The following is a 25,700-nucleotide window of genomic DNA, read 5'->3' as shown; positions in this document are numbered from 1 at the left end:
CCAAGCCCCGGCAGCCCTGCAGCCCACTTATAAAATAAACACACACAGGCACTTAACGTTATTTAAACTGTTTGGCATAATGGCTCATGCTTCCTGCTATATCTCAAATTAAGCCATATTTATTAGTCTATAAGTTGCCACATGGCTCATGGCTTACTGGTACCTTACATTTCGCTTGTCATAGTGACGGCTGGCAGCATCTCTCTGCCTCAGCCTTCTACCTCCCAGAATTATTCTCCTCGTCTACCCTATCCTTCCTGCCTGGCTACTGGCCAGTCAGCGTTTTATTTATCAGTCAATCATAGCAACAGTAATTTGTCACTTTCCTAATGTGGCCAGAATGTAGAACTGCTAAGAGAGTGGGCCTAAACTTTAGGACTAAATTAGCTGGTGTTAGCCTACAGATTGTAGTTTTGTATTAGAAGACCTTTCTGCATAAAGCAAGATGAAGGGAAGAGTCATTGGCTCTGCACCCATAGTTGGTGGAAGTGAGCATGGTAAGAACTAGGTAGGGCTTGTAGGGCCTGGACTGGGATATTACTCTTTGGTTTGGTTCAGTTTGGGCCCACAGCCTTTAAGGACCAACGGGAAAGGGATGAGAAGGGAATGAGATCATCCCAAACATGAGTGTGTTCGCTCCCTCCTTGTGTAGGGCAGGTCAAGGCATGCTAAGGTTTCGGTTACTTCCTCTTAGGTGACCAACTTTCCAGATAGGGAACCCACGACAGACCAAAGTCCAGATACCACCAAAGTCCAACTTAGTGAAGCAATGAGTTTTATTGCATTTCTTACAGGAATATGGGTGAGGGGTTCCTTACAGGAACAGAAATGACTGTGACAGCTGCATCCCACGAGGGCCTGTGGGTGAGAGCCCACAAGACGGAGGAGAAACCTGGTACAGCCTGCAGGCAGCTTAGCAGAGAGTGTCCTTTCCAGGTGCCGCAGTTGATTCTCTCTCTTCCAGACAGCCTGGCTGGTGTCGGTGTCTTCAGGCTGCTGCTTTCCGCTCTCAGGGTTTTCCTGGGACTCTTCTGTCTTGGCCCCTCAGCTCTCTGAACTGGGCTCTGCTTACTCTGGCAGGGAGGAGCCTGGTGAATCCGGTCAGTTTTGGGGGAGTTTCTGAAGCTACTTTGGTGTTTACCTCCCTGCTTTAGGAAAGTTTTGATTTGGAGACTGCAACACTTCCTAAGAATGCGCAGCCATCAGGCCTCGGATGTGGGGCTGCAAAGAGAGATGTAATGGATGAAAGTGTCACAATAAAAACCCCTGAACAGCCGGGCGGTGGTGTCGCACGCCTTTAATCCCAGCACTCGGGAGGCAGAGCCAGGCGGATCTCTGTGAGTTCGAGGCCATCCTGGGCTACCAAGTGAGCTCCAGGAAAGGCGCAAAGCTATGCAGAGAAACCCTGTCTCAAAAAAACAAAACAAAACAAAACAAAAAAAAAACCCTGAACAAAAGAAGTCTCTGCATATTGAAGAAAAAAAGAAATGGGGGCCAGGAGTGTTAGTGGTGCACCTTGAGTCCTGACATTGGGAAGACGGGAAGCCTGTGCTACACAGTGAGACCCTGACTCAAAACAAATGGATAAATCAGGTTTTTTTTTTTTTTTTTTTTTTTTTTTTTGTTTTTTTTTTTTAGCCAGCAAGGGCTCTTTTTATTCATTCAGGGTTGGGTTTTTGGAATGCAGTGCAACTTTATAAAGTCAAGAGTGCCAGTAAAGCAAGCCAGCCAGGTGCAGAGTAGCACAAGAAGCTTGCTGGAACCTTCTAGCCCAACAGGTGTCCCTGACACAAGCAGTCAAAGCTGCTGGCCAAGGAGGTATCAAGCAGAACTCAGAATAAATTAAAATCAGGTTTTTCTGCCCCTATCTTCAGTGTAGCAGGTTAACCCTGGGCCTCACCCATGCTGACTAGTGTGTTAGCCCAGTAGGTTAACCTGGGGCCTCACCCATGCTGACTAGTGTGTTAGCCCAGTAGGTTAACCTGGGGCCTCACCCATGCTGACTAGTGTGTTAGCCCAGTAGGTTAACCTGGGGCCTCACCCATGCTTGACAAGTGCTGTACTAGTGTGTTAGCCCAGCCCTAGAGATGAAGCAGAAGTGCCCAAGAGAAGACCACCTCTTTTTTTTGCCTGACGGGGTTTCTCTGTGTAGCTTTGGTGCCTGTCCTGGAACTCACTCTATGACCCAGACTGGCCTTGAACTCACAGAGATCCACCTGAGTTCTGGGATTAAAGGCCTGTGCCACCACTGCCTGGCGACGAGAAACCACCTCTTGAGGTGTGCTATCCCATTACTTTCAAGAAAGGAGTCAATTATCTTTTCAGTGCAGTTTTATTGTTCCTCTCTCTCTCTCTCTCTCTCTCTCTCTCTCTCTCTCTCTCTCTCTCTCTCTCTCTCTCTCTCTCTCTCTCTCTGTGTGTGTGTGTACACCCATGTGTGGAGGGCAGAGGACAACTTAAATCTGTATTCTTTCCCCCATGGGTTCTGTGGGTCAAGCCCAGATCGTGCGGCTTGCACGTGGCCAGCTCTTTGATCTCAGTGGCCCCACACAGCACTTGTGAGACTTTCCCACAACTTTCCCCCCTTACTTTTGTCTTCACATCAATCCTCCAGGATAACTGTCATAGCTTAGCCCAGAACACAGAGGATCCAAGCCTAGGACTGATTCTAAAGCCCTTTGCTGAGGTTGTGCGTTGAGAGAAGATTCTAGAGTGAACTGAGTTCATTGTGTGGCCGAGGGGGCGGGGTTCTTCACTGGGCACCAGGAGCCCGTAGGGTTCTGAATTCAAGGATTTGGAGTTGAAACTTTGCTTAGCCTGTGGGCTTCGAGGTATGGAATAATTACAGAGCAGGGAGGTCTGTGTCAGATGCTGGAACCCAGTGTGATGGATGGGAAGGCAGAGGGGAGACTGTGGACAGGTGCAGAGAGTTCCAGGAGAGATCCTGAGACCAGATCTTTGGTAGGGACCAGGTGGAGCTGAAGATCAGTCGGAAGATTCTGGTTCTAATTTGTAGGTCAGTGGCTTGACTTAGGTCAGACAAGGCCTGATCCCAGCTGTGTTCCTCACTTCTTGATCCAGTTCTGCAGAATCAAGGGAGAGTGTTTCTCACCCTGCATGTGTTACTCACTCTGTGGGCTTGATGCAGAAACCCAGGTTTCAGGTCCTGGAGCCTTCCTCCCACTACATCTAAACCTGTCTGTATTTGGGGTTTAAATTTCTTATCTTCTGAGTAAACCACAAGACTTTGCCCATGGCACTAAACCCTGCCCTGGCTTGCTGTGAGAAGAGTTCATGCAGTCCAATCGGCAACCTTCCCTAAAGATGGCCACTGGGGCAGGGCAGTGGTGGCGCACGCCTTTAACCCCAGCACCTTTCCTGGAGCTCACTTGGTAGCCCAGGCTGGCCTCGAACTCACAGAGATCCGCCTGGCTCTGCCTCCCGAGTGCTGGAATTAAAGGCGTGCGCCACCACCGCCCGGCAGGAATCATCTTTGAAAAAGTCATCATATTAAAAAAAATATTTTAGGTGTGTGTGTGTGTGTGTGTGTGCACGCGCGCGCCCGCCCGCACATTTCTGTGGGTCCCATGGAGGCCAGAGAGGGGATTGGATCCCCCCACTCCGCCCCCTCCCGGAGCTGAAGTGAGCTAGCCCACCTCAGGTCCTCTGGAAGAACAGCCAGGGCTCTTCACTGCTGAGTCATCGCTAAAGCCAGGAACCCATGGAGTGGAGGAGATAAAGACAACAGAGGCAGGGGAGTGGGGATCATAAACACGGACCGCTGTTTGTCCTCTGGTGCGCACAGAGCCCAGGGATTGGAACCTGCTAGGCCCGTGCTTTGCCATTCAGCTCTGCCCCAGCACCATTTCTGTGAAGAAAAGTAGAGAGGGCAGGCAAGATGCTTTGCAGGTAAGGTGCCTGCCGCCAAGCCAGACAACCTAAGTTTGATTTCCGGATCCACATGATGAGGGGAGGAACTCGCAGAAGTCGTCTGGCCTCTACACGTGTACCATGGCTAGTGCATGCATGCTACCACACAGACATACACCCATTATTTTTAAAAAGCGTGTTCTTGAGATAGGGTTTTGCTAAGGTAGACCAGGCTGGATTTGAGTCCACAGAGACTTGCCTGCTTCTGTCTCACGAGTGCTGGAATGAAAAGCGTGCCACCACACCCAGCTCCATTTCCGGCTCTTTAATAATGAAGCCCACTTCCTAAATGACGGTCAATGTAAACTGGGCAGTGCTGCCATCTGCTGGCCAATTTCGTTTCTGTGTGACAGCCAGTTTGGGGCTGAAGGGCCAACCATGTGTGTCCGAGCCACAGGAGAGCCAAGGCGTGCGCTGAGCGGAGCTGGTGCGGAAGCCTGGGCCAGGCAGACGAACGAAGAAGATGGCTTTCCGAGTCCTCGTCCCGGACGTTCGGTAACGGCCCCCAGCTATCAAAACATGGTCCCGGAGACTCCCAGACACCTTCCCCGGGGGTGGGGTGCGGGGCGGGGAAGTGCTGAGTTCTAGGTGATGGGATCTAGAAGCCCACGTGGTTAAACGATGCGCGTGTCCCTGGAAGCACGCCGGGAATGAGCGTGGGCCCGGAGTAAAGGGAAGGAGAAGCCAGCTTTCCTGTGTTCGCAGCAGCCACCTCCGTTCCGATTCCAGTCCTCGGGAGGCGGAGGTAGGTAGATGTGTGAGTTCGAGGACAGCCAGAGCTACACAAAGAGACCTCAAAAACACAAACGAAAACCAAACAAAGAAGATCTGTCACCCGGTCTCCGCATTCTTCAGCCAAAGATTATAACCGAGCTGAGACGACACGGTGGTCCTCAGCCTAGGTTGCTTCTGTCCACCAACAGGGCGAACGGAGACATTTGATTTGTGAGTGTGTTGACTCTCCCCTCAACGCTGCTAATCCCGGTGGCGGTTTCACAGATCGGGCCCTGTGCCCATGCTGACCTATTTCCCAGTCTGTAGCCCCACAGCCGATACCTGTTTTTCATTGTGTTAATTTTTCCCCCCCCCTTTAAAGCCAGGAGTGGTGGCACCTGCCTTTAATCCCAGCGCTTAGGTGGCAGAGGCAGGAGGATCTCTGTGAGTTCGAGGCCAGCCTGATCTACATATCGAGTTCCAGAACAGCTAGAGCTACATAGTGAGATCTGTTTTTTTTTTTTTTTTAAATAGATTTATTTTATGCAGATACGTGTTGTTCATGCATGTATGTCTGTGTACCACCTGTGTGGCTGGTGCTCTCAAAATAGGACGTTGGATCCCCTGGAACTAGAGTTACAGAGGGTTCACAACCGCCATGGGAGTGCTGAGAACTGAACCTGGGTCCTTAAAGGCAGTAAATGTTGCTAACACGTGGGCCATCTCTCCAGCCTCTCATTATAGATTTTGACTCACTAAGCTTTTCATTTACAACGTGTTTATTTTTGCTTGCTATTTTGTTTGTTCTTGAGAGCGGACCTCACTAGCCTGGAGTATATGGCTGAGGATGACCTTGAACTCCTGATCCCCTTGTCTCTACTTCCCAAGTGTCAAATGATAGGCGTGTGCCACCATGTCCAATTTGGAGTCAGTTTTGAGTCCCTGACTTGATCCAGTCAGCTTGATCTCAGCAGCAAAATTCAGATCTGAAGTCTCTTCCTTAGGCGGGTTCTCCTGCCCGGAGCCACTGTGAGCAGCCTCGTTCCCGCTCCGAGCAGGTACTAGACAGCTGGGGTTAGCCCCTGTGCTCCAGTCCAAGTTACTCCAGTTTGCCCATCAGCGGGCGCCTAACTAACCTCACCTGGAAGTCCTCCCAGGCGTCTGTCTGGCTGTTTCTGGCTGCCTAGCCCCTGGGCTAAGCCACTGCGGTCGGTTCTGCCGCAGTCCCAGGGGGGTCCACCAGGGGGCGGGAGGGGTGGGCTTGCTGTTTCAGATAGGCGAGCAGCGTGGTCGCCTGAAGTGTTTTCAAGTCTTTGGTGTTGGAATCAGACTCGGTCCACTAGGGGTCGCTGCAGCTCCATGTTGGTCAGTCGGGTTTCGTGGAATAGGTCTCAAACTCCAGGACTCCTGCCCCTGAAAAGAGTATTTATTTATATTCATTTTACATGTATGAGGGTTTTGCCAGCATGTATGTAAGTGTACCGTGTGTGTACGGTGGTCACAGGATCCAAAGCGTGCCAGATCCCCTAGAACTGAAGTTACAGACACTTGGGGACTGAGAAGTGATCCCAGGTCCTCTGGAAGAGCATCTCTCCAGCCCTTGGTGTCTAGCTTGAAATCCCTCCTGAAGGAAAGCCTGGCTAGTTCTTCGGACTGTGATGTTGCTGGCCAGCCTGACAGCTGCTTATCTCTGGGGTAATAACTGTGCTATCTCGAAGGCTGAAAGCTGCCCTTGATCTCAAGACCAACTCACGGTTCACTGAAAGAGTTGCTGGGATACAGCAATGGCTAAGGGGGACATGGCAGGCTCAGCCATTTCCATTTCTATTTTTTCACATGGATGGATATTTTGCCTCCATGTTCATGCTCACAGAGGCCAGGAGGGGGCATCAGAGCCTCTGGAATTGGAGTTACCACTACAATTTGACCCCCTTATCCAGGACAGCCAGCCTCCTTATTGAATTAAAGAGGCCTACAAAGTCACCTTCCGGGTCAGACAGACACTGTGAGACCAACTTTGTCCTGCTCTACATGTGAGTGCCTCTTTTCTTGAGTCTCTTCCCTCTTCTTACTCTGGCCTTGGCAGATCTGGACAGTATCTGGGAATGGAAGCCAAGTCATTTGGAGAGTCTCACATAGTTGAGTGCCTGTCTAGCATTAAAAAAGATATATTTATAATTTTTTAAAGATTTATTTATTGATTACATATACAGAAGAGGGTGCCAGATCTCGTTACAGATGGTTGTGAGCCACCATATGGGTGCTGGGAATTGAACTCAGGTCCTCTGGAAGAGCAGAGGTGATCTTAACCTCTAAGCTATCTCTCCAGTCCTATTTATAATTTTTTGAAACATGGTCTCTCTATGTAGACCTGGCTGTCCTGGAATGTGGTGATATATTGTGTGCCCTAGTAAACTTGCCTGAGGATCAGAGGACAGAGCCAGCCACTAGATTATACACAGAGCAGGCAGTGGTGGCACACACCTTTAATCTCAGCACTTGAGATCTCATGCCTTTGTTTGGGAAGCACACACACACACACACACACACACACACACACACACACACCTTTAATCCCAGGAAGTGATGTCTGGGCAGAGAAAGTTATATAAGGCGTGAGGAAACAGGAACTCACTCTATTTAGGCTGAGGAGTTCATAGAGGTAAGAAGTAGTGGCTGAGTTGGGTGGTGGCAACTTGAATCCCAGCACTTGGGAGGCAGAGGCAGGTGGATTTCTGTGAGTTCGAGGCCAGCTTGGCCTACAGAGTGAGTTCCAGGAAAGGCGCCAAAGCTACACAAAGAAACCCCGTCTTGAAAAACAAAACAAAAAGAACTAGTGGCTGGCTGTTCTGCTTCTCTGATCTTTCAGCTTTTACCCTGATATCTGGCTCTGGTTTTTTTTTATTATATTAAATATATATATATATTTAAGATTTGAACAACACTGGCACTTGCTATGTAGATGGAAGCTGGCGTTGAATTCACGGAGGTCCACCTGTCTCTGCTTTCCAAGTGCAACCTGCCTGCCTTGTGTGTTTGCAAGAGGGGACTAACCAACAGGCCATTCACCAGAAATGTAAGGAACATTGGGTGGTAGTGGTGCACGCTTTTAATCCCAGCACTCAGGAGGCAGAGGCAGGAGGATCTCTGTGAGTTCGAGGCCAGTATGGTTATCAGAGTGAGCGAGTTCTAGGACAACCAGGACTACTCTTGTCTGGAAAAACCAGGAAAAAAAAAAAAAAAAGAAAACCTTTCTATGATGTGATCAGTCAAGAGAAAAACTTAATGTTTTGTTTTTTGTCCATCCTCAGCCCTCCCAGAGCTGAGGACTGAATCCAGGCCTTGTACTTGTTAGGCCAATCCTCCACCACTGAGCTGAAGCTCCAACCCCCAAAATGTTGTTTTTTTTAATATTATTTTTTTAAACAGCTGACTCTGTGTGGTACTGGGGATCGAACCCAGGGCCGTGATCACACTATGCCAATTCTCTACCTCCCTAACCCACCACAAATACGTCTTTACAAATTAAAAAGCTTTAAAAGTTTTTCTTTTTATCCTCCCTCTCTCCCTCCCTCCTTTTCCTTCTTTGTTGAGCCATGGTCACATGTAGCCCAGGTTAGCCTTAAATGTGCTATATAACCGAGGATAACCTTGGGCTCCTCACTCTCCTGCCTCCACCTCCAGAGAGCAGGATTACAGGCACGCACCCCGGCCCCCAGCTCTTAATTTTTCTTTCTTCCCACAGAAGAAACCATGCCACGCTACCTTTGAGTTTGGGGAAATGAGTCACTCAGGGCTTTTTTTTTTTTTTTTTTTCTTTTCTTTCTTCTTCTTCTTCCTTTTGTCAAGAAGCCTCATATGGGTAAGGGAAGAGCCGGTATGTCACAGGAAGTCATACCCCTCAAAGCACCTGTGCTACTTCAGGGATCCTGGCACTGCCTCACAGACTGGCCTCAGGACCGCTTTCGAAAGGGCCAGGTAAGTGGAGCCGGGGGTGTGTGGGGCCTGTGGCTGTGTGGTTGCAGGGACCTGAGGCAGCATGGACATTCAGGGGCTTTTTTGTCTTTTCCTTTAGACTTGTTGTATGGGTAAGAGTGTTTTGCCCGCATACGTGTAAGTGCCCCATGAGTGTGCCTGGTGCCTGTGGAAGTCATCAGATGAGAGCCTGGGGTCTCCTGGAATTGGAGTTACTGTGAGGCACCATTCGGATGTGAGAAATTGAACCCAGGTCCTCTGCAGGAGCAGCTGGTGCTCTTAGTCACTGAGCCATCCCTCCCGCCCCACACTCAGGACTCAGGCTTCTTGATCTTGCTGATGCTCCCTGGCCCATTTGGAGTACACACCGTTTTACCTGCTTTCATGGCTTCATCGGTCAGGCATCCGTGCAGACTCAGCTCTGCCCCAAACCTTCAGCTTTCACTAGGATTGTTAACTTTTCTGCTGCTTCTAACAAGTTTTTCAAGCCAAGGAACTCCACATATGTAGGAATTACAGAATTGTAAGCAGTTTCATTTACCTATTTACTAATTTTCTTTTAAGATGTGTTTCTTTACATTTCCTTGTGTAGTGTGTGTGTGTGTGTGTGTGTGTGTGTGTGTGTGTGTGTGTGTGTGTGTGTACATGCATGCCAGGGTGCTTGTGTGGAGGTCAGGGGATGACCTTCAGAGGTCTGTTCTCCTTTACCTCGTGGAACCAGGGCATTAAAGGGCATCAGGCTTGATGGCAGATGTCTACATTTGCTGAGCCGTCGGTTCTGCCCACTTGTTTCTGAGAGTCTGATGTAGTGTAGGCTGGCCTCAAACTCACTGTGTCCCTGAGGCTGGCCCTGAACTCCTGGTCTTCCTGCCTTGGCCTCTCAAGAGCTGGCGTATAGGCATGGGCCACTGTGCTGGGCTAACCTGTTTGCGCTTCTGAGACTGTCTTCACTCCTCTGGTTTTCCCTTTAGTCCTCCCTAGTAAAATGACAGTGACAAGATGTAGCTGTCAGTCATTGACCAACTTCTTCGGAGACCCTGCCATGCACCAAGTGATCTGCACACCTTTCCAAGAAAAACAAATGAACAAAATCTCTTTTGAGAAACACCAGGGCAGGGGCTGGGGAGATGGCCCTGTGGGCAAAGCGCCTTGCGGCTTATGCACAAGGACCTGAGTTCGGATCTCCAGCAGGCAAGCCAAAGCCAGGTGTGGTGGCACATGCCTGTCGCTCCAGCCTTGAGGGTGGAGATGGGCACATCCTGGGGGGGTTCCTTGGCCAGCCTGTCTACCCAAAACAGAGAGTTTGGGGTTCAGAGATGAGACTGTCTCAAAACACAAGGTGGAAGGTGACAGAGAAAGACACCTCTGGCCCCATAAGTGCAGGTAGAGATGACTGCACATGCTCACAGGTATGTACGCATATGTTTACCCCGTCACACATACATGTAGGAACACTAGAGTGTTCAGGCGTGAAGTAGATGTGAATTACTGAACTAAACAAGAAGATTTAATAGTGACTGCCAGGCTGCCACAGAGACACAGATCAGGAAGCATGGGGGTGGTCCAGAAAGCTACTCAGTTCTGCCTTGCTCAGGTGAGTATTTTGTGTGAAAAGCTGTAAAAAGTGTTTTATTCTCTGTATCCACCAATTTACTTAGTCATTTTAAAGCTTTATTTATTTATTTGAAAGGGTTTCTCTGTGTAGCCCTGGCTGTCCTGGGACTAGCTCTGTAGACCAGGATGACCTCAAACTTATGCCTGCCTCTGCCTCCTGAGTGCTGGGATTAAAGGTGTGTGGCATCATTCCTAGCTATTTTTTTTTTAAACTTACAAAAATGGTATCGTGTGTGTGTGTGTGTGTGTGTGTGTGTGTGTGTGTGTGTGTGACATTACCAGTGTGGAAGTCAGGTGAGAACTGTGGCCGTTGGTTCCTGCCTTCTGTCCCTTGGCTCCAAGGGACTGAACCAGGTTGACAGGCATAGTAACAAGTACCCTAACCCGATGAAATATTTCATCGGCCCTGGGTTGTTTGTTTTAATTTAATTTTATGCGTATGGTTGTTTTGTCTACTTTTATGTCTGGGTACCATATTTGTGCCTGGTGCCCACAGAGGTCAGAAGAGGGTGTCACATCCCCTGGTTGTGAGCCGCCATGTAGGAGCTGGGAATCAAACTTCAGTCCTCTGGAAGAGCAAACAGAATTCTTAACCACTAAGCCACCTCTCCAGCCTCATGTTTATTTATTGAGACAAGGTCTATCTATGGAGCCCTGGTTGGCCTGGAACTCTCGATGTAGACAACACTGGCCTTGAACTTACAGAGCTCTATCTCTGCCTCCTGAGTGCTGGAATTAAATGCAAGCATCACCATGCTCAGCTTTTTTTTTTATATTTTACATTTATTGTGTGCGTGGGGGGCGGGGCACTTGTGCCAGAAGACAGCTTCACCTATGGGTTCTCAGGAGTCAAACTCAGGTTGTGAGGCTCAGTGGCAAGTGCCTTTACCTGCTGGGACATCCCACTGGCCACAGAGGCCATTTTAATCTGCATCGCCTTGAGGGAGGAATGCAGTCCTCACTATCGGGGAGAGAAGTAAGCTTCCCAGCAGAGAGGGAGGGGTCTGGGATGTGGACACATCTGTGGACTCCCAAGGCTGAGATGATTTTTCTGACCTTACGTCCCTTCTGGACAGGGACAGATGCAACAGTTTGGGGCAGCATCATGTGCAGAGCTATTCCTTGCATTTAGCGGTCTTCCAATTTATTTCATTCTTACAGGCATCTCATTTGTTCTTTCCACTGGCTTCTGCTTGGACCCGGAGCCTGCAGAATCGACAGGATGAACCCCACGGATGTAGTGGACACCACACAGGATGAAAACGCATACAATAATTACTATGCCTATGAGAGCATGCCCAAGCCTTGCACCAAGGAAGGCATCAAGGCATTTGGGCAGCTGTTCCTGCCTCCTCTTTATTCCTTGGTCTTTCTGTTGGGTCTGTTTGGAAATTCTGTTGTGGTTCTGGTGCTGTTCAAATACAAGCGGCTCAAGTCCATGACCGACGTGTACCTGCTGAACCTTGCCATCTCAGACCTGCTCTTTGTACTTTCTCTCCCATTCTGGGCTTACTATGCCGCCGACCAGTGGGTTTTTGGACTAGGTCTGTGCAAGGTTGTTTCATGGATGTACTTGGTGGGCTTTTACAGCGGCATCTTCTTCATTATGCTCATGAGCATCGATAGATACCTGGCCATAGTGCATGCAGTGTTTTCCTTGAAAGCGAGGACTCTAACCTATGGGGTCATAACCAGCTTGGTCACATGGTCAGTGGCTGTGTTTGCCTCCCTTCCAGGCCTCTTGTTCAGCACTTGCTATACAGAGCACAACCACACATACTGCAAAACCAAGTACTCAGTCAACTCAACAACATGGAAGGTCCTCAGCTCCCTGGAGATCAACGTCCTGGGCTGGTCATCCCCCTGGGGATCATGCTGTTTTGTTACTCCATGATCATTAGGACCCTGCAGCATTGTAAGAATGAGAAGAAGAACCGGGCGGTTAGGATGATCTTCGCTGTGGTGGTCCTCTTTCTTGGCTTCTGGACGCCGTACAACGTGGTGCTTTTCCTGGAGACCCTGGTGGAGCTTGAAGTTCTTCAGGACTGCACCTTGGAGAGGTACCTAGACTATGCCCTCCAGGCCACAGAAACCTGGCCTTCATTCACTGCTGCCTCAACCCTGTCATTTACTTCTTTCTTGGGGAGAAATTCCGGAAGTACATCGCCCAACTCTTCAGAACGTGCTGGGGTCCTCTTGTACACTGTGACTTCCTCCAGATCTACTTGGCTGACACCCCCAGCTCCTCTTACACGCAGTCCACTGTGGATCATGACCTCCGTGACGCTTTGTAACACGTGAACAGGGGTAACGTGGTGTCAACAAGCTCCCTACAGCCAGCACATGCTCACCTTGTTTTCATTAAGGGTGAAAACAAACAAAAATTACAGAAAGATGGCTCCTCACCCTGCAGCTGGCTCTTCCTCTTTCCATAGAGAAGTGCAGTCTGAAATGTGTTTAGCTGGACTGAGTTCATTCACACACCAGGTCTGTCTACCGGGAGAGAGGAACCTGGGGAGCCTGTGAGCAGACTCTCAGTGGGTGTCTAGATTGCACTGAAGACACCTCCCCTCTTCCCAGCCTCCCCAGGGACTCTCCAGAGAGTTTCAGAGCCCTGATGGGTGGAGCAAATCACTCCTTCACCATGGAATGAGTCTCTGGTCTTTGTGGAACTCTCTAGAAGACTTTGGCATGCTCTTGTCCTAGTGTTTTTCCAGTGGTATTCTAGGAAGCGAGATGTTGAGAGAAATGAGGATCTTAGGTCTTGATTCTTTTCTTATAGAAAGCTGTTCATTGAAGCCTGGCTACAGTGTAGATGATGAGGTATTTGGACAAGCCTGTCTCCACTTGAAACAGGCATTTAGAGCATGCCTGTTGAAATCCACTTGTGGCTTGGCTTGCTAACATATGTTTTAATTATAACAAGTGGTTATTCAAATTGTAGAAGAAATGAATCGGGGCAGAGAGGGGTGAAACAACCTTGTAATCCTAGCTACTCCAGGGCTGAGACCAAGGGATTCAAGGATTACCTGGATAATACCAAAACCAATACCAAGCGAACCCCAAAGTTTAGCTCTGAAAGGCTCTTGTGAGTACCCTAAGTTCATTTAAAAAAGAAATTTATGTGAGCTGTTACTGGGCATGGTGGCAAATGTCTTTAATCCCAACACTTGGGAGGCAGAGGCAGGAGGATCTCTGAGTTTGAGGCCAGCCTGGTCTATGAATCTAGATCTAGGACAGCCGGGGCTATACAGAGAAACCCAGTCTAGAAAAACAAAACCCCAAAACCATGAGCTATATGAGCTGGGCGGTGGTGGTGCATGTCTTTAATTCAGCACTTGGGAGGCAGAGGCAGGCAGATCTGAGTTCGAGGCCAGCCTGGTCTGCAGAGCAAGTTCCAGGACAGCCAGGACTAGAACAGTTATTCTTATGATATTTTAATAATTTATCATGTTATATCATTAAGATAACTTGCTATATCTGTTTTTACTCAAGCCTTTTAAATTTTTAAAAGTTACTTTACGTGTATAGGTGTTTGCCTGCATGTGTATCTGTGCATCACATGTGTGCATGCAGAGGCCAGAAGAAGGCGTTGGATCCCCTAGAACTGGAGTTACAGATGGTTGTGAGCTGTCATGTAGATCTGGGAATTGAACCCAGGACCTCTGAAAGAGCAGCCAGTGCTCTTAACCCCTGAGCCATCTCTGCAGCCCCTTGTTTTGTTTTTGAGACGGTCTCACTGGTAGCACAGACTGCCCTAGGACTCAGTGTGCAGCCAGGTTGGCCTTGGCCTTTCCCCGGGCCTCCTGCTTCAGCCTCTCATGTGCTGGAATTGTAGGTGTGAGCCCCACATCCAGCTCTGAAGCCTTGATTGCTCAGAATTGAGTAAAACTCCAATAAAGGGTGTGAGAGCAAATCCCTCCCAGAGTAAGAACCAATCCGGAGAGATACTGAGTTCAAATCTTCCATTAAGCCTGTACATTGTAATACTTGCTGCCTTTATAAAGAGTGCGTTGCTAGTTTATTTTCTGAAGAGTGGCTTTAAGAGGAAAATCTGATATTGCCTTTATAGAAAACAAAATAAAGTTGCGTCTTTAGCTGCACTGAGCCTTCATCCCTGATCATGTCTGTGTGTGATCTTCTGGTGTGGGTGGGAGTTGGAGTTGCTGACCCACCCGAGGTTCAGCCACGTGGTGTAAGTCCAGAGGGAGAGTGGGTGAGCTAACTGTTAGATTCTCCACATGGGGGCTGGCAAGGTGGCTCAGCTGGTGAGCTGAGTTTAATCCTTGGGACCCACATGGTAGAAGGAAGGAGAGAAATGGCTCCCAAGAGTTGTTCTCTGACCTCCTTGTCTGTGCCATTGAGTGTGTGTGTGTGTGTGTGTGTGTGTGTGTGTGAGAGAGAGAGAGAGAGAGAGAGAGAGAGAGAGAGAGAGATGGAAAACTAATACCCCAGCTGGGTCTCGGGGAGACCTTGGATGAGGGGACAGAGGTGGGAGTGGCCCCTAACTTTGGGTGTCTATAGTGTGAAATATTGCTTTCTCCCTCTAGGAAAGGATATGCAACCCTCAGCCTTTGCATCCTCAGATATGATTCATTACACACTGTTGTCATATATTGGATTATCATACTCATACTGTACCCCATAAATGTGCACATACATCCTGCACCAATCTAAACTATAACAGAAGGGTGCATGCTCTGTCCAGGTTTTTCTTTTTTCCTTTTGGTTTTTCTAGCCAGGGTCTGTCTACGTAGCCTTAGAACTCTCTCTGTAGACCAGGTTGGCCTCGAACTCAGAGATCTGCCTGCCTCTGTCTCCCAAGTGCTGGGATTAAAGGCATGCGCCACCACTGTCCTGCCCATGAAATGTATTTCTAGATGATTGAAAGAAATCAGTAAGAGGACTCCTGCCGAGCATCCATATTCCAAGCTTGTACAGAGGGTGTGGGATTTCTCACCGGAGGCTGCCTCCTGTTTCCTGGTGAAGCTTTGCTCATTCTAGCATAGTGACACAGAGGCTTGGGGACTGTCACAGGGTCTGCTGTCCGTTCCCAGCACACACAAGAGTGATCGAGGGTGGGTGGTGCTCCATGGCTCCCATCCTTCTGCCCAGGGGGCGTCTCTTGTCATCTCCACTCACCCACAAAGGAGGCAGCTGTGTGGAGTTACCCACAAGCTACCCTCCTGCAGTGACCTCAAAGATGGGACACCTGCCTGTCCCCTCCACCCCTGCTCAGGACAGAAGCATTATTCTAGTACTTATTAGGAGATTGGTGGCCGACAGCTCTCGGTCACTCTTCATGAACCGTCATCTCCTGGGGACAGTTTGGATCCAGGGACTGCATTATTAGTGGAGACAAGCATTTTCTCCCCACCCATCTTTGGGACAACTCTGAAGGATCCTTGCAACTTGTGAGCTCCCCTGAGATGATCTGAGGCTGCTGTGGTGACCCCATCATGGTGAGCCTTTCTGCCCAGACTGGTGTCACTCATGCCCATACAGGTGTTCCCAAGAAGGCTGCCATGCGGCTCCCTGCATGCTGCTTTCAGAATCTCAGGCTGTTTGCAGGGAGATGAGGGCCTAACACGATACCAGGCCAGAAGTCCTTGTACCAGGAGCATCCGCCCTTCGTCAGCCCCGAACATCTGCCACACTTGGTCCTGGCTCCTGCACTCATATGTCACAGGTGACCCGCTTAGGCCCTGGGGCTCTTTCCATACAGCACTCCTCTGCCATCTGCCACTGTGCCCAACAGGGTCTGCTCCCTCGGCAGCCTTCCCTCCACAGAATGAGCCGACTCCCTTTTATATTCACAGCACTTGACTTGTTTTTAAAAATGACATTTGTTATTATTTAGTGGGTGTGGCAACATCCACTTGCCGCAGTGTGTACATGACGATCAGAGGGTGACTTACAGGAGTCACATCTCTCCTCCTCCGTGTGGGTCCTGGGGTCAAACTCAAGGTTGTCTGGCTTAGCCATGTCCCCAACCCACAACAGTTTACTGCTTGAAAGTTTCTGACAGTTCCAAATTCCCCTTTCAGAACACCAGAATCCACCAAGAACTTTCACAAGTTGAAACTCATTTCAGACTTTCAAAAAGGAGATATGGTCACTTTTGTGATTCCAAGAATTGAGGTTCAGGGGCCTGGGCATGTAGCTCAGTTGGCAGGGTGCTTGACTAGCATGAGGGAAGCCTTGGGTTTGGCCACAGCTCGACATGAAAAAGGTCATGGGATCATATGCCTGTGAGGCTCAGCACTGGGGAGGCGGAGGCAGGGGAATCAGTTTAAAACGACAAAACAAAACCTGTTTTTTTTTTTTTTTTTTTTTTTTTTTTTTTTTGTGGTCATGTTCATTTTTTTATATATATATTTTATTTTATTTTTTATTTTACAATACTATTCAGTTCTACATAATAGCCACAGATTCCCTTGTTGTGGTGCGCGCATGTGTGGCGTACATATGGAATTCAGAGGAGAATTTGCAGGAGTCTGCTCTCTGTTTCTACCATGTCCCAAGGATGGAACTCAGGTCTTTAGCTGGCGGCACACCTTTACCAGCTGAGCCATCTCACTGGCCCAATGATCAGGAGTTCAAGGTCATAGACACCTACATATTGAGTTCAAGGCCAGCCTGGGCTACATGAGATGACAGAAAACAAACAAACAAACAAAATAAATTGAGGTTCAGGGAAACAATATTATAACCGTGACTTTAACTAACTCCACCAACAGTAGCCACCATGTCCAGGTGTAGTGAAATATATAAACCAAGCGGTTGCTGGTTATTTCTTACTTCATGGATGAGCTCCCTCTGTCTGCCTAAGGCCTCTGCTCTAGTAAGTCCAGTTTCGGTTTAAGTACACAGAGTCACGGACTTATCTCCAAAATCCCCCAAGTATGTTTCTAATAAAACTTTATGTGACCAGGTTCAAAGACTGACCGAATTGTTCCAGAAGCAGTAGGTGGGTTTGGGTTAAAAAAATGACTTCATCGAGACTTTTGATATGAACAGATGTGTGAGAGTTGAGTCTGTAGTTTCACCTCTGGGAAACTGTAAAATAACATCAAGAAGAATACATTTAAAAGCCATAGATTCCTGTTTTATTTTTTTGAGACAGCATCTCACTAATGGATAAGGTTAGCCTTGAACTCAAGACCCTGTTACCTCAGCCTCCCACATGCCGAGATTAGAGGTGCCATCCACCATGCCTGACTAATAAGGCCCAAAGTTATTTTATTTTTTGAAGTAAGGACCTCATGCTTATAGACAAACCCTCCATCCTGAGTTGCACCTTCATGTACCAAAAAAACTAACGGAGCTCACTAGAATTTTGCTGTATTTCATTGCACATGGGAGACCTGGGTATGCACATTCACCAGCATCCTTATTATATCACATGCTCAAAATTGGCATGCTTGAGTTAGGATGGCAGCATACACCTGTAAACCCATTAGTTAGGAGTTGGAGGCAGGAAGGTCAGGAGTTCAAGGTCATCCTCATCTATATAATTTGTTTGAGGCCAGGCTCAGCTGTATGAAAACCCATATCACCCCCCGCCCAACAAACAAAACAAAATAAAAAAACAGGAGTGAGGAGATTGCATAGTGGGTAAAGGCACTAGCTGCCAAGCCTGATGACTTGTGTTCAAGTTCTGGTACTCACAAAATAGAAGGAGAGTTGTCCTCTGACCTCCACCTTGGCACCATGGCCCACTGATTCACACACACACACATACACACACACACACACACACACACACATACACACACTTAATAAAAATGTAAAGCAAAAACAAATGTGTATGCTTTGGTGTGAATATTACTTACATTTCAGAAAAAAAAAAAAAAAAGCATTTTTGAGACCTAGAAAGGAGAAGCAGAGCTTCCTGAAGCAGAAAGTAGCAGGCCACATCAGATGAGGAACCTTGAAGTTAGAAGCTTGGGCAGGTCCATGACCTTCTCATTGCTGAAGAACTCTGTTTGTGAGACGCTGGCCTTTTACAACAGGGAATAAACGCAAACTCACACTTAACACCAAGCCAAACCTACGAAGTCGCACGGGCTCCAGGCTGCAGGCTGCGAGGGATTTAGGGTGCGTTTCTAGAGGCAGACCCTAGACAGGAATTCCAGTGTGTTTAGGTCTGAATGGGAGATGCTTCCTGTAGACACTTGACCTGAACCTTGTTCCCTGGTGGTGCTGTTGGGGAAGCTGTGGACATGGTGGTGTTGTTTTGTTTTTGATAGGGCTTCACTATATACCTCTGGCTGTCCTAGTGCCCTCTGGGTATTGAAAATCCTAGCGATTCACCTGCCTCTGCCTTCTGAATGCTGAGATTAAGGACAGATGCCACTCTGCCTGGCTAAGTCTTCCAGGTGTCTGTAGGAGGTGGGGTCTGGTCTGAGGATCAATGGAGTGGGGTTTTAACCCAGTCCTGGCTCTCTCTGCATCCTGTGTCACTTAAGAGGAGACCACAGTCAACCCCCACTATGGAGTCACTCACTGCCCATCTCCTGCCAAGATGGGCTCTAGACCTTCAGTTCCTGAGCCAAGATTAATTCTTCCTACATTTAGTTGCTTTCTTCCCCGCTGAATTTCTTTGCAGTTCCGGGGATCAAATCTAAGGTCTTCTGCATGCTAGACCAGCACGCCACCCTGGAGCCATATCTCCAGCTGCAAGCTGTGCCTTTCCTCACCAAGAGCAAAGTAACTACTGCACACTGATGAATTTCCAGGATGCTCCTCGGGGGATCTGAGGAAGATGGAAAAGTTAACACAGAAAGGGGAAGATACTGAGCCAGGATCGCCACTGTAGCTGGTTCTGGACAGCAGGGGATCCCTGACCTTTCATGTGTTCACGTCAGCAGAGCCTCCTCCCAGTCAGTGAGCCAACAGTTTTGTTTTGTTTTGAGACAGTGTCTCTGTATGACAGACAGCTCCACTGTCCTGTCACTATGTAGAGCAGGTTGTCCTTGAACTCAGAAATCTTCCTGCCTCTGCCTCCCAAATGCTGGGATTAAAGATGTGTGTCACCTTGCCCAGGTGTTTGGTGTTTTTTTTTTTTTAATGTTCTTGATTTTTTTTAATATAAAAAATTAAAAATTACATTTATTTATTTTTTTGTGGGACACATGCGTCACAGAGCATGTGTAGAGGTCAGAGGACAACTTAAGGGGGTTGGTTCTCTCCATGTGAGAACTGGGAATTGAACTCAGGCCCTCGGGCTTGGCAGCAAGCACCTTTCCCTACTGAACCATCTCATCAGCCCCTGGTTTTGATTTTTGAGACATGTTCTCACTGATGCAACAGCCCAGGCTGATCTTGCACTTACTCTGGTCTTGAACGGGAGGCGATCCTCCTGCCTCAGCTTCCCAAGGGCAGGCACAGCAGGCGTAAAAGGAGTAGCTGTGTGAGGAACGGAGGAGGTATCTCTTTAGGCGCTCGAAGAGGGTGCACCTACTTGTCAAGTTTTCTAGGTAGCACACTGTATTAGTTATTTTTCGTTTTGATGTGTCAAAATTACTGACGCAAACAAGGAAGGGTTTATATTCGTTCGCAGTGTGAAGGTACAGTCCTCCATGGCGGGGGAGTCACCACAGCAGGAGCACGAGGCAGCTGATCCTAGTGCACCTGCAATCAGGAAACAGATGAACGCTGGGACCCCAGCCCATTAGATGGTGCTGCCCACAGTCAGGGTCAGGGGTCTTCAGACAAGCCTCCCTGAAAACGTACTCAGATATACCCAGAGTTGTGTTTCTACGGGGACTCTAACTTTAGACAAATTAATGATGCAGATTCTCCATAAGAACATCCAATTCAGGGGCCACCGAGGAAGTGCTGTGCAGGGGACGAGAGGGTGAGGGAGAAGGAGGAAGAGAAGGAAAGAGATCGACAAATACTAGGAAATCTGGCATGCAAAAGAGGCATCCAGCCCCAAGCTCACAGCCCAGGGAAGAAACGTACCTGTACAGCAATCGACAAGGTCAGTAATTGAAACGTGAATTCATGTGAATAGAATAATGTGGGAAACGCTTTCTGTGGGTAGGCTGACGTAAGAAAATACTCATCGAGAACGAGCAGGAGGGCTCGATCCCTGACACCCAAGGTGTCAGAAGAGGTGTGCAGGTGTCGGTGGTAAACTTCCGTTTCTAGTTTCTGCCTCCAGTCCTTCTGAAGGCGGGGACTTAACGGTCCTCTACAGGCACTGGGATTTGGAAGAGTGACCTTGACACTTGTCACTTGTTGATGTCCCCACCTGCTGGGTTGTGGAATAGGCCTACTCTCGAACGCAGGCCTTCCACAGGGCCACTCTGGGCATACACCTGTGTGTGCGCATGTGCGGACGGAGGACGCCCTAGGACGATCTTGGCTGTTGTTTTTTGAGACAGGTCTCTCGTTGGCCTGGAACTCACCAAGCAGGCTGGTTGGCTGGAGAGCCCCAGGGACCCGCCTGTCTCTGGCTCCCCACGACTGGGGATGAGGAGCGGCTACCATGCCTGGCTTTTTATGTGGGTTCTGGGGCTGAAACTCAGGTTCGACTGCTTGCCTGATAAGCACTTTACCAACTGCGCCCCTCTCCCCAGCCCACGGGGCCACATCTTACTCAGGTCCTCTGCAGCCTTGAGACCTGGGAAATGCTTAGATTCTCCTGCTCTTCTCTATGGCTTCAGAAGATGTCATGGAGCTACTCAAGGCTGTGCTGTGCTCTAGGTGGGGTGGGAAGTCTCCCTCCTCTCCCCATTCTGTGTCCAGTCCACTTGAACCTGAAGGTGACCTGATCCATACACGAAGTCAGCCCACACTGACTACCTCTGAGCCTGCAGCATGAGAGGAGCTCAGGGGTCCTGTTCCTTTTCAAGCTTGACGCCGAGGGTGGTGGCTCAGAGACCTGCTTGCTCAGACTCCAAGCCTCTGTTCGGTGTCCTCCCACCTGAAGAGTCTTACCATGGAGGGTGAGACGGCTGGGAAGCCTAGTGATGTTCACTGACCCCTGACTCTGTGTGTTCATGTGCATAGTGCATATGTGAGTATGGATAATGCATGTATGTGCCCATGTGTGTGGAAGCCGGAGGCCAACCTCAGGTGTTCCTTAGGTCAGCCAACTTTCTTTTAAAAATTAACTCTTTCTGTTCTTTCCCTTTTATAGATATTTTTTTAGTGGGGCTGGGGAGGTGGCTCAGGATTTAAGAGCACTTGGTGCTCATGCAGATTATCCAAGTTTGGTTCCCAGCAAGCACAGGGACTCCCAACTGCCTGTAACTCCAGTCCTCATCTGGCTCTTAGGCACCTGCGCTCCCGTACACATATTCACGCCCAGACACAGCTCTATACACATACTTTAAAAGTTTCCAAAGTTTTTAAAATAAATTATGTGTGTGTGCGCGCACACACACACACACACACACACACACACACACACGAGTGCACCACAGCACACATGTAAAGGTCAGAGGACAACGTGCTGGAGTTGAGTCTCTCCTTCTACCGTGTGTGCCCCATAGAACAAACTCAGGCTGTCAGGCCTGGTAACAAGTGCCTTTGCTGAGTCACTGGCCTGCCCTGTTCTCTGAGACAGGGTCTCTCGCTGGGCCAGAACTTGCTGAGTAGGCTGGTCTGTCTGTCGGTCTGTCTGTCTGTCTCCCCACCGCTAGGCCTGCAGGCACGTGCCATGGCACTCTGCTGTTGCTGCCTTCTGACCCTTTTCTCTCCCACTTTGACCTGAGAAGCCTCCTCCCTGCCTCCCCAGGCCTCATCCTGAGGCCCTGGACCTAGAAAGCAAGCGCGTATCATTTCAGGAACACAGACGGGACAGGGTTAGTTTGAAAAGGACTAGAAATGAGGAAGTAAGAGAGGGAGAAGAAGACGAAAGCATGGCCCAGCAATACAGAGGGTGGGGGAGCTTCTCAGGACTGGGGTGCCAGGCTGGGGACGGATGCCTCCACCCAAATGAAGCATGACGGCCCACACCTACAGTTCTGGGATTTGGAGGTAGAGGCAGAACCAGAAGTTCAAGGTCATCCTTGGCTACACAGTGAGTTTGAGGCCAGCCTGTCACAAACAAACAGATACACAAACGCACACTACACAGGGGAAAGGGAGCAAGACTCCATCGCCCGCCCGCCTGTTCAGTGCTCCTGGGTTTGTGCAGTCTCGGAGCGGGCGGCCTCTCCCGCTTCACGGCTTCTGTTACAGGTTAAGAAGGCCCAGTGTGGGAGAGGCGTTATGGAACTCAAGGCGTGCGGCTCCCATTTGAGTCATGACATGGTAGAAGTGTGTAGGATGGCACTGTCTTTCGTGAACTGAAGTATTTGGAAGAAGCAGACAGACGACTGTCTAGTGAGAAGACACAGCAGGAAAGCAAGCCCTCTCTGGGAAGGCTTAATTTTTTTTTTTTTTTCTTTTAGTTGAAATCCTGGCTCTTTCGAGAGGATGGGCACTGGGGTGCCAGACACACCGGAAGGAGCAGCGGCATCCCGGGGCCGCTAAGCCCTCAGTGTGAATGCAGGCATGCGAGCACGAAGCCGCTTACCCTGCCAGAGGCACTGGCTGAGGACCTGCTATGGGCTAGATGTGCTCTGCCAGGTACCGTCGAATGTAGGAACTGAATGTCACCCGAGGGACTGGGACCCCTCTGCAACCCTCATGCCTCAGCCTCCCCTGTGCTTGGGTCACAGGTGTGAAACACCCCCACACAGTTTTATTGATTCATTTCTGAGGCAAGATATCAAGATGTAGCCCAGGGTGGCCTTGAACTTCCTATGTAGCTAAGGATGACCCTGAACTTCTGACCCTTCTGCCTTTACTTCCCAAGTGCTGGAAATAGAAGTGTGTACCATCACACAGGCTCCTGAGGAAGACCTAAGTCCTGCGGCTGCTACTCCTTGGGGTATTTCATAGTTCCAAAGTCCACAGGAAAGGGGGCAGGGTAGACACAACAAAGCCTCCAGAGACAAAGTCTCTTTGCTTAGTGAAATTCAGAGCAAGGAGGAAGCACACAGGATAGACGGCACCGCCCGTCAGAACCCTGACGGAAAGATTTTACCAACAGATAAGAAACAAAGAAACCTAGCTTGGCGCTTCTCACACCAGTGTGCGGCTGGCGGGGCACATTCCCTAGCCTGTGCTCATGGTCTCTGTCCTTATCACTTTCCATCTGGTGAGTTCACCAGGGGCCAAGGCAATCTGAAGGGACCCAAGGAATCCTCACTGTAAAATAGAAGCCAAGTGAACCGAGTCTGGACCAAGCCCTGTCCTTTGCTGATGGGGTTGGACCCAAAATGAATAGGACTCAATTCCGGTCAGAGTCTTTTTTTTGGACTTTTGAGACAGGGTCTCTCTGTGTAGTTTTGGTGCCTGTCCTGGATCTTGCTCTGTAGACCAAGTGGCCTCGAACTCAGAGTTCCACCTGGCTCTGTCTCCCAAGTGCTGGGATTAAAGGTGTGTGCCACCACTGCCCAGCTAGATCAGAGTCTTGAACAGTCAGTGAAATGGACAAACAGATGCAAAAATTGCAACTGAATACTGTTAACAGTTTTTCAGAACAGCCTCTATTGCCGGGTGCAGTGATGCAGGCCTTTAATCCCAGCACTCGGGTTAGGGTTAGAGGCAGAGGCAGGCAGATCTCTGTGAGTTCTAGGACAGCCAACGCTATGTCTCAGAGAGAGAGAGAGAGAGACAGAGAGAGAGAGAGAGAGAGAGAGAGAGAGAGAGAGAAGAAAGGAAAGACAAAAGGCCCCTCTTGGGCTGGCCATTTTGTCTGCTCCATGTAGCTCTGCTGGTAGACAGTTTCCCTAGCATGCACACAAAGCCTGGATTTGACTCCCAGAATTGCATAAAGCCAAGCATGGTGGTTCACACTTGTAATTCAGGTAGGGGCAGGGGGATCAGAAGTTCAAGGTCATCCTCAGCTACATAGTGAACTTGAGGCCAGCCTGGGCTGCACGAGACCCTGTTTCAAAAACAAGAGAACAGTAGTTGCTTTGTGTCTCTTCCAGCTTCCTTCAGTGTCCTGCTATACATTCACAGACACCATCAAAGCAGCAGGTAATGGTGACACATGCCCAGTGGGCAGGAAGTCACTGTCCTGGAGCCAGAAAGTCACCCTTGCTGCTTGAGAACAAGAGCACAGTGGTTTTAGGAACCAGAACCCCGAAGAGGGACACACTGGAGCCCTGGAGGCCGGCTGAGTGTCCACCACGGTCCCAGGTCCTGGTTTCATAGTCTCTCTGGATGCTGCCATTCCCCCGACCTCCAGTCCTTGGTTCATATCATGGCTCCTCATGGATAGGCTCCTTTGCTTAGCAGGCTCTGCCTAGCCCAGTGGCTGAGCAGCGCCATGTTGCTGAACTGAACAGAGCCATGTGGAGAACCATCTCGGGTGCCCTTGCTTGGCTTCCCTGCTTAGGCGGAGGACATGATGGAAAGAACCAGCGAACATGTGTGTGCTGTTGAACTTTGTCAACTAGACACAATGTAGATTCACTTGGGAGAAGCGAGCCTTGGTGAGGAGGGGTTGACTGTAGTGGCCTTTGGGCATGTCTATGACCGACTGTCTAATTAATTGATGTGGGAAGACCCAGCCCACGGTGGGTGGTACCATTCCCTGGGCAGGGGTCTCCAACAGCACAATGTGGTAAAATTGAACTAAGCTTAAGCAAGCAGGCACTCATGCACCCACCTCTCTGTGTTTGACGATGGGGTATGTGACTAGCTTCAAGCTCCTGCCACCTCAACTACCCTGAAGGAAGGGAACTGTGAGTTGAAACAAAGCTTTTCTCTCTTCAGCTGTCTTTGCCAGGGTGCTAACACAACAGAATGAAACTAGACCAACATGCTCTGTGGCAGGCGATAGCTGAGATGCTTCCAGCATTGATGCAATCCAAAAAGCCCACCAAGTGGGGACCACACTTGAGGAGACCACGGCATGTGAGGGAGCCACTTTCTTGATGCCAGTTATTAAGGGGGGTGGGAGAGACTAACATGAGTTTTTTCCATTACAAAGTCTGGCCTGTTAGTATTATCCCTAATTTTATTTTGACCTAGAACTTGCTATGTAGATATGACCTTGGCTCCTGCAGCCTCCACTTCAGAGTGCTAGGATTACATGGGTGCCTGACAATACCCTGTTCTTTCAGTTATGGGGATGGAACCCAGCCCTCATGTATGCCAGGCAAAGCAGCCAAGCCACATCCTTGGTCCAGTGACCTGGTTTTTAGCTTTTGGGGACATTCTGTAAGTTCAGGAGTCTGGAGGACCTAAGTTTGTGGGACATTTCCTCAAACTTGGGAAAGATCCTCAGGCTGTGGTGGTGCACGCCTTTAATTCCAGCACTCGGGAGGCAGAGGCAGGCGGATCTCTGTGAGTTCCAGGCCAGCCTGGTCTACAGAGAGAGATCCAGGGCAGTCAGGAATACACAGAGAAACCCTGTCTTGAAAAAAAAAAAAACAATCCAGTGTCTGGTG

At 49.2% G+C, this 25,700-nt stretch overlaps 1 protein-coding gene across 1 annotated transcript; it reads left to right on the top strand.

Moving 5' to 3' along the window:
• The first annotated feature begins 8,500 nt into the window (after positions 1–8,500).
• Positions 8,501–13,402, top strand: Ccr4 (C-C motif chemokine receptor 4). The gene is given in 4 exon segments (XM_028892945.2): positions 8,501–8,622; positions 11,395–12,077; positions 12,080–12,325; positions 12,328–13,402. Coding segments are annotated over 3 exon segments (1,068 nt in total). The 5' UTR covers positions 8,501–8,622; positions 11,395–11,455; the 3' UTR covers positions 12,528–13,402.
• The last annotated feature ends 12,298 nt before the right edge of the window (positions 13,403–25,700 follow it).

This window comes from Peromyscus leucopus, chromosome 7 (genome assembly GCF_004664715.2).
Source record: "Peromyscus leucopus breed LL Stock chromosome 7, UCI_PerLeu_2.1, whole genome shotgun sequence".
In the NCBI taxonomy this organism is placed as follows: Eukaryota; Metazoa; Chordata; class Mammalia; order Rodentia; family Cricetidae; genus Peromyscus; species Peromyscus leucopus.
This window is presented reverse-complemented; position numbering and strand designations above follow the sequence as displayed.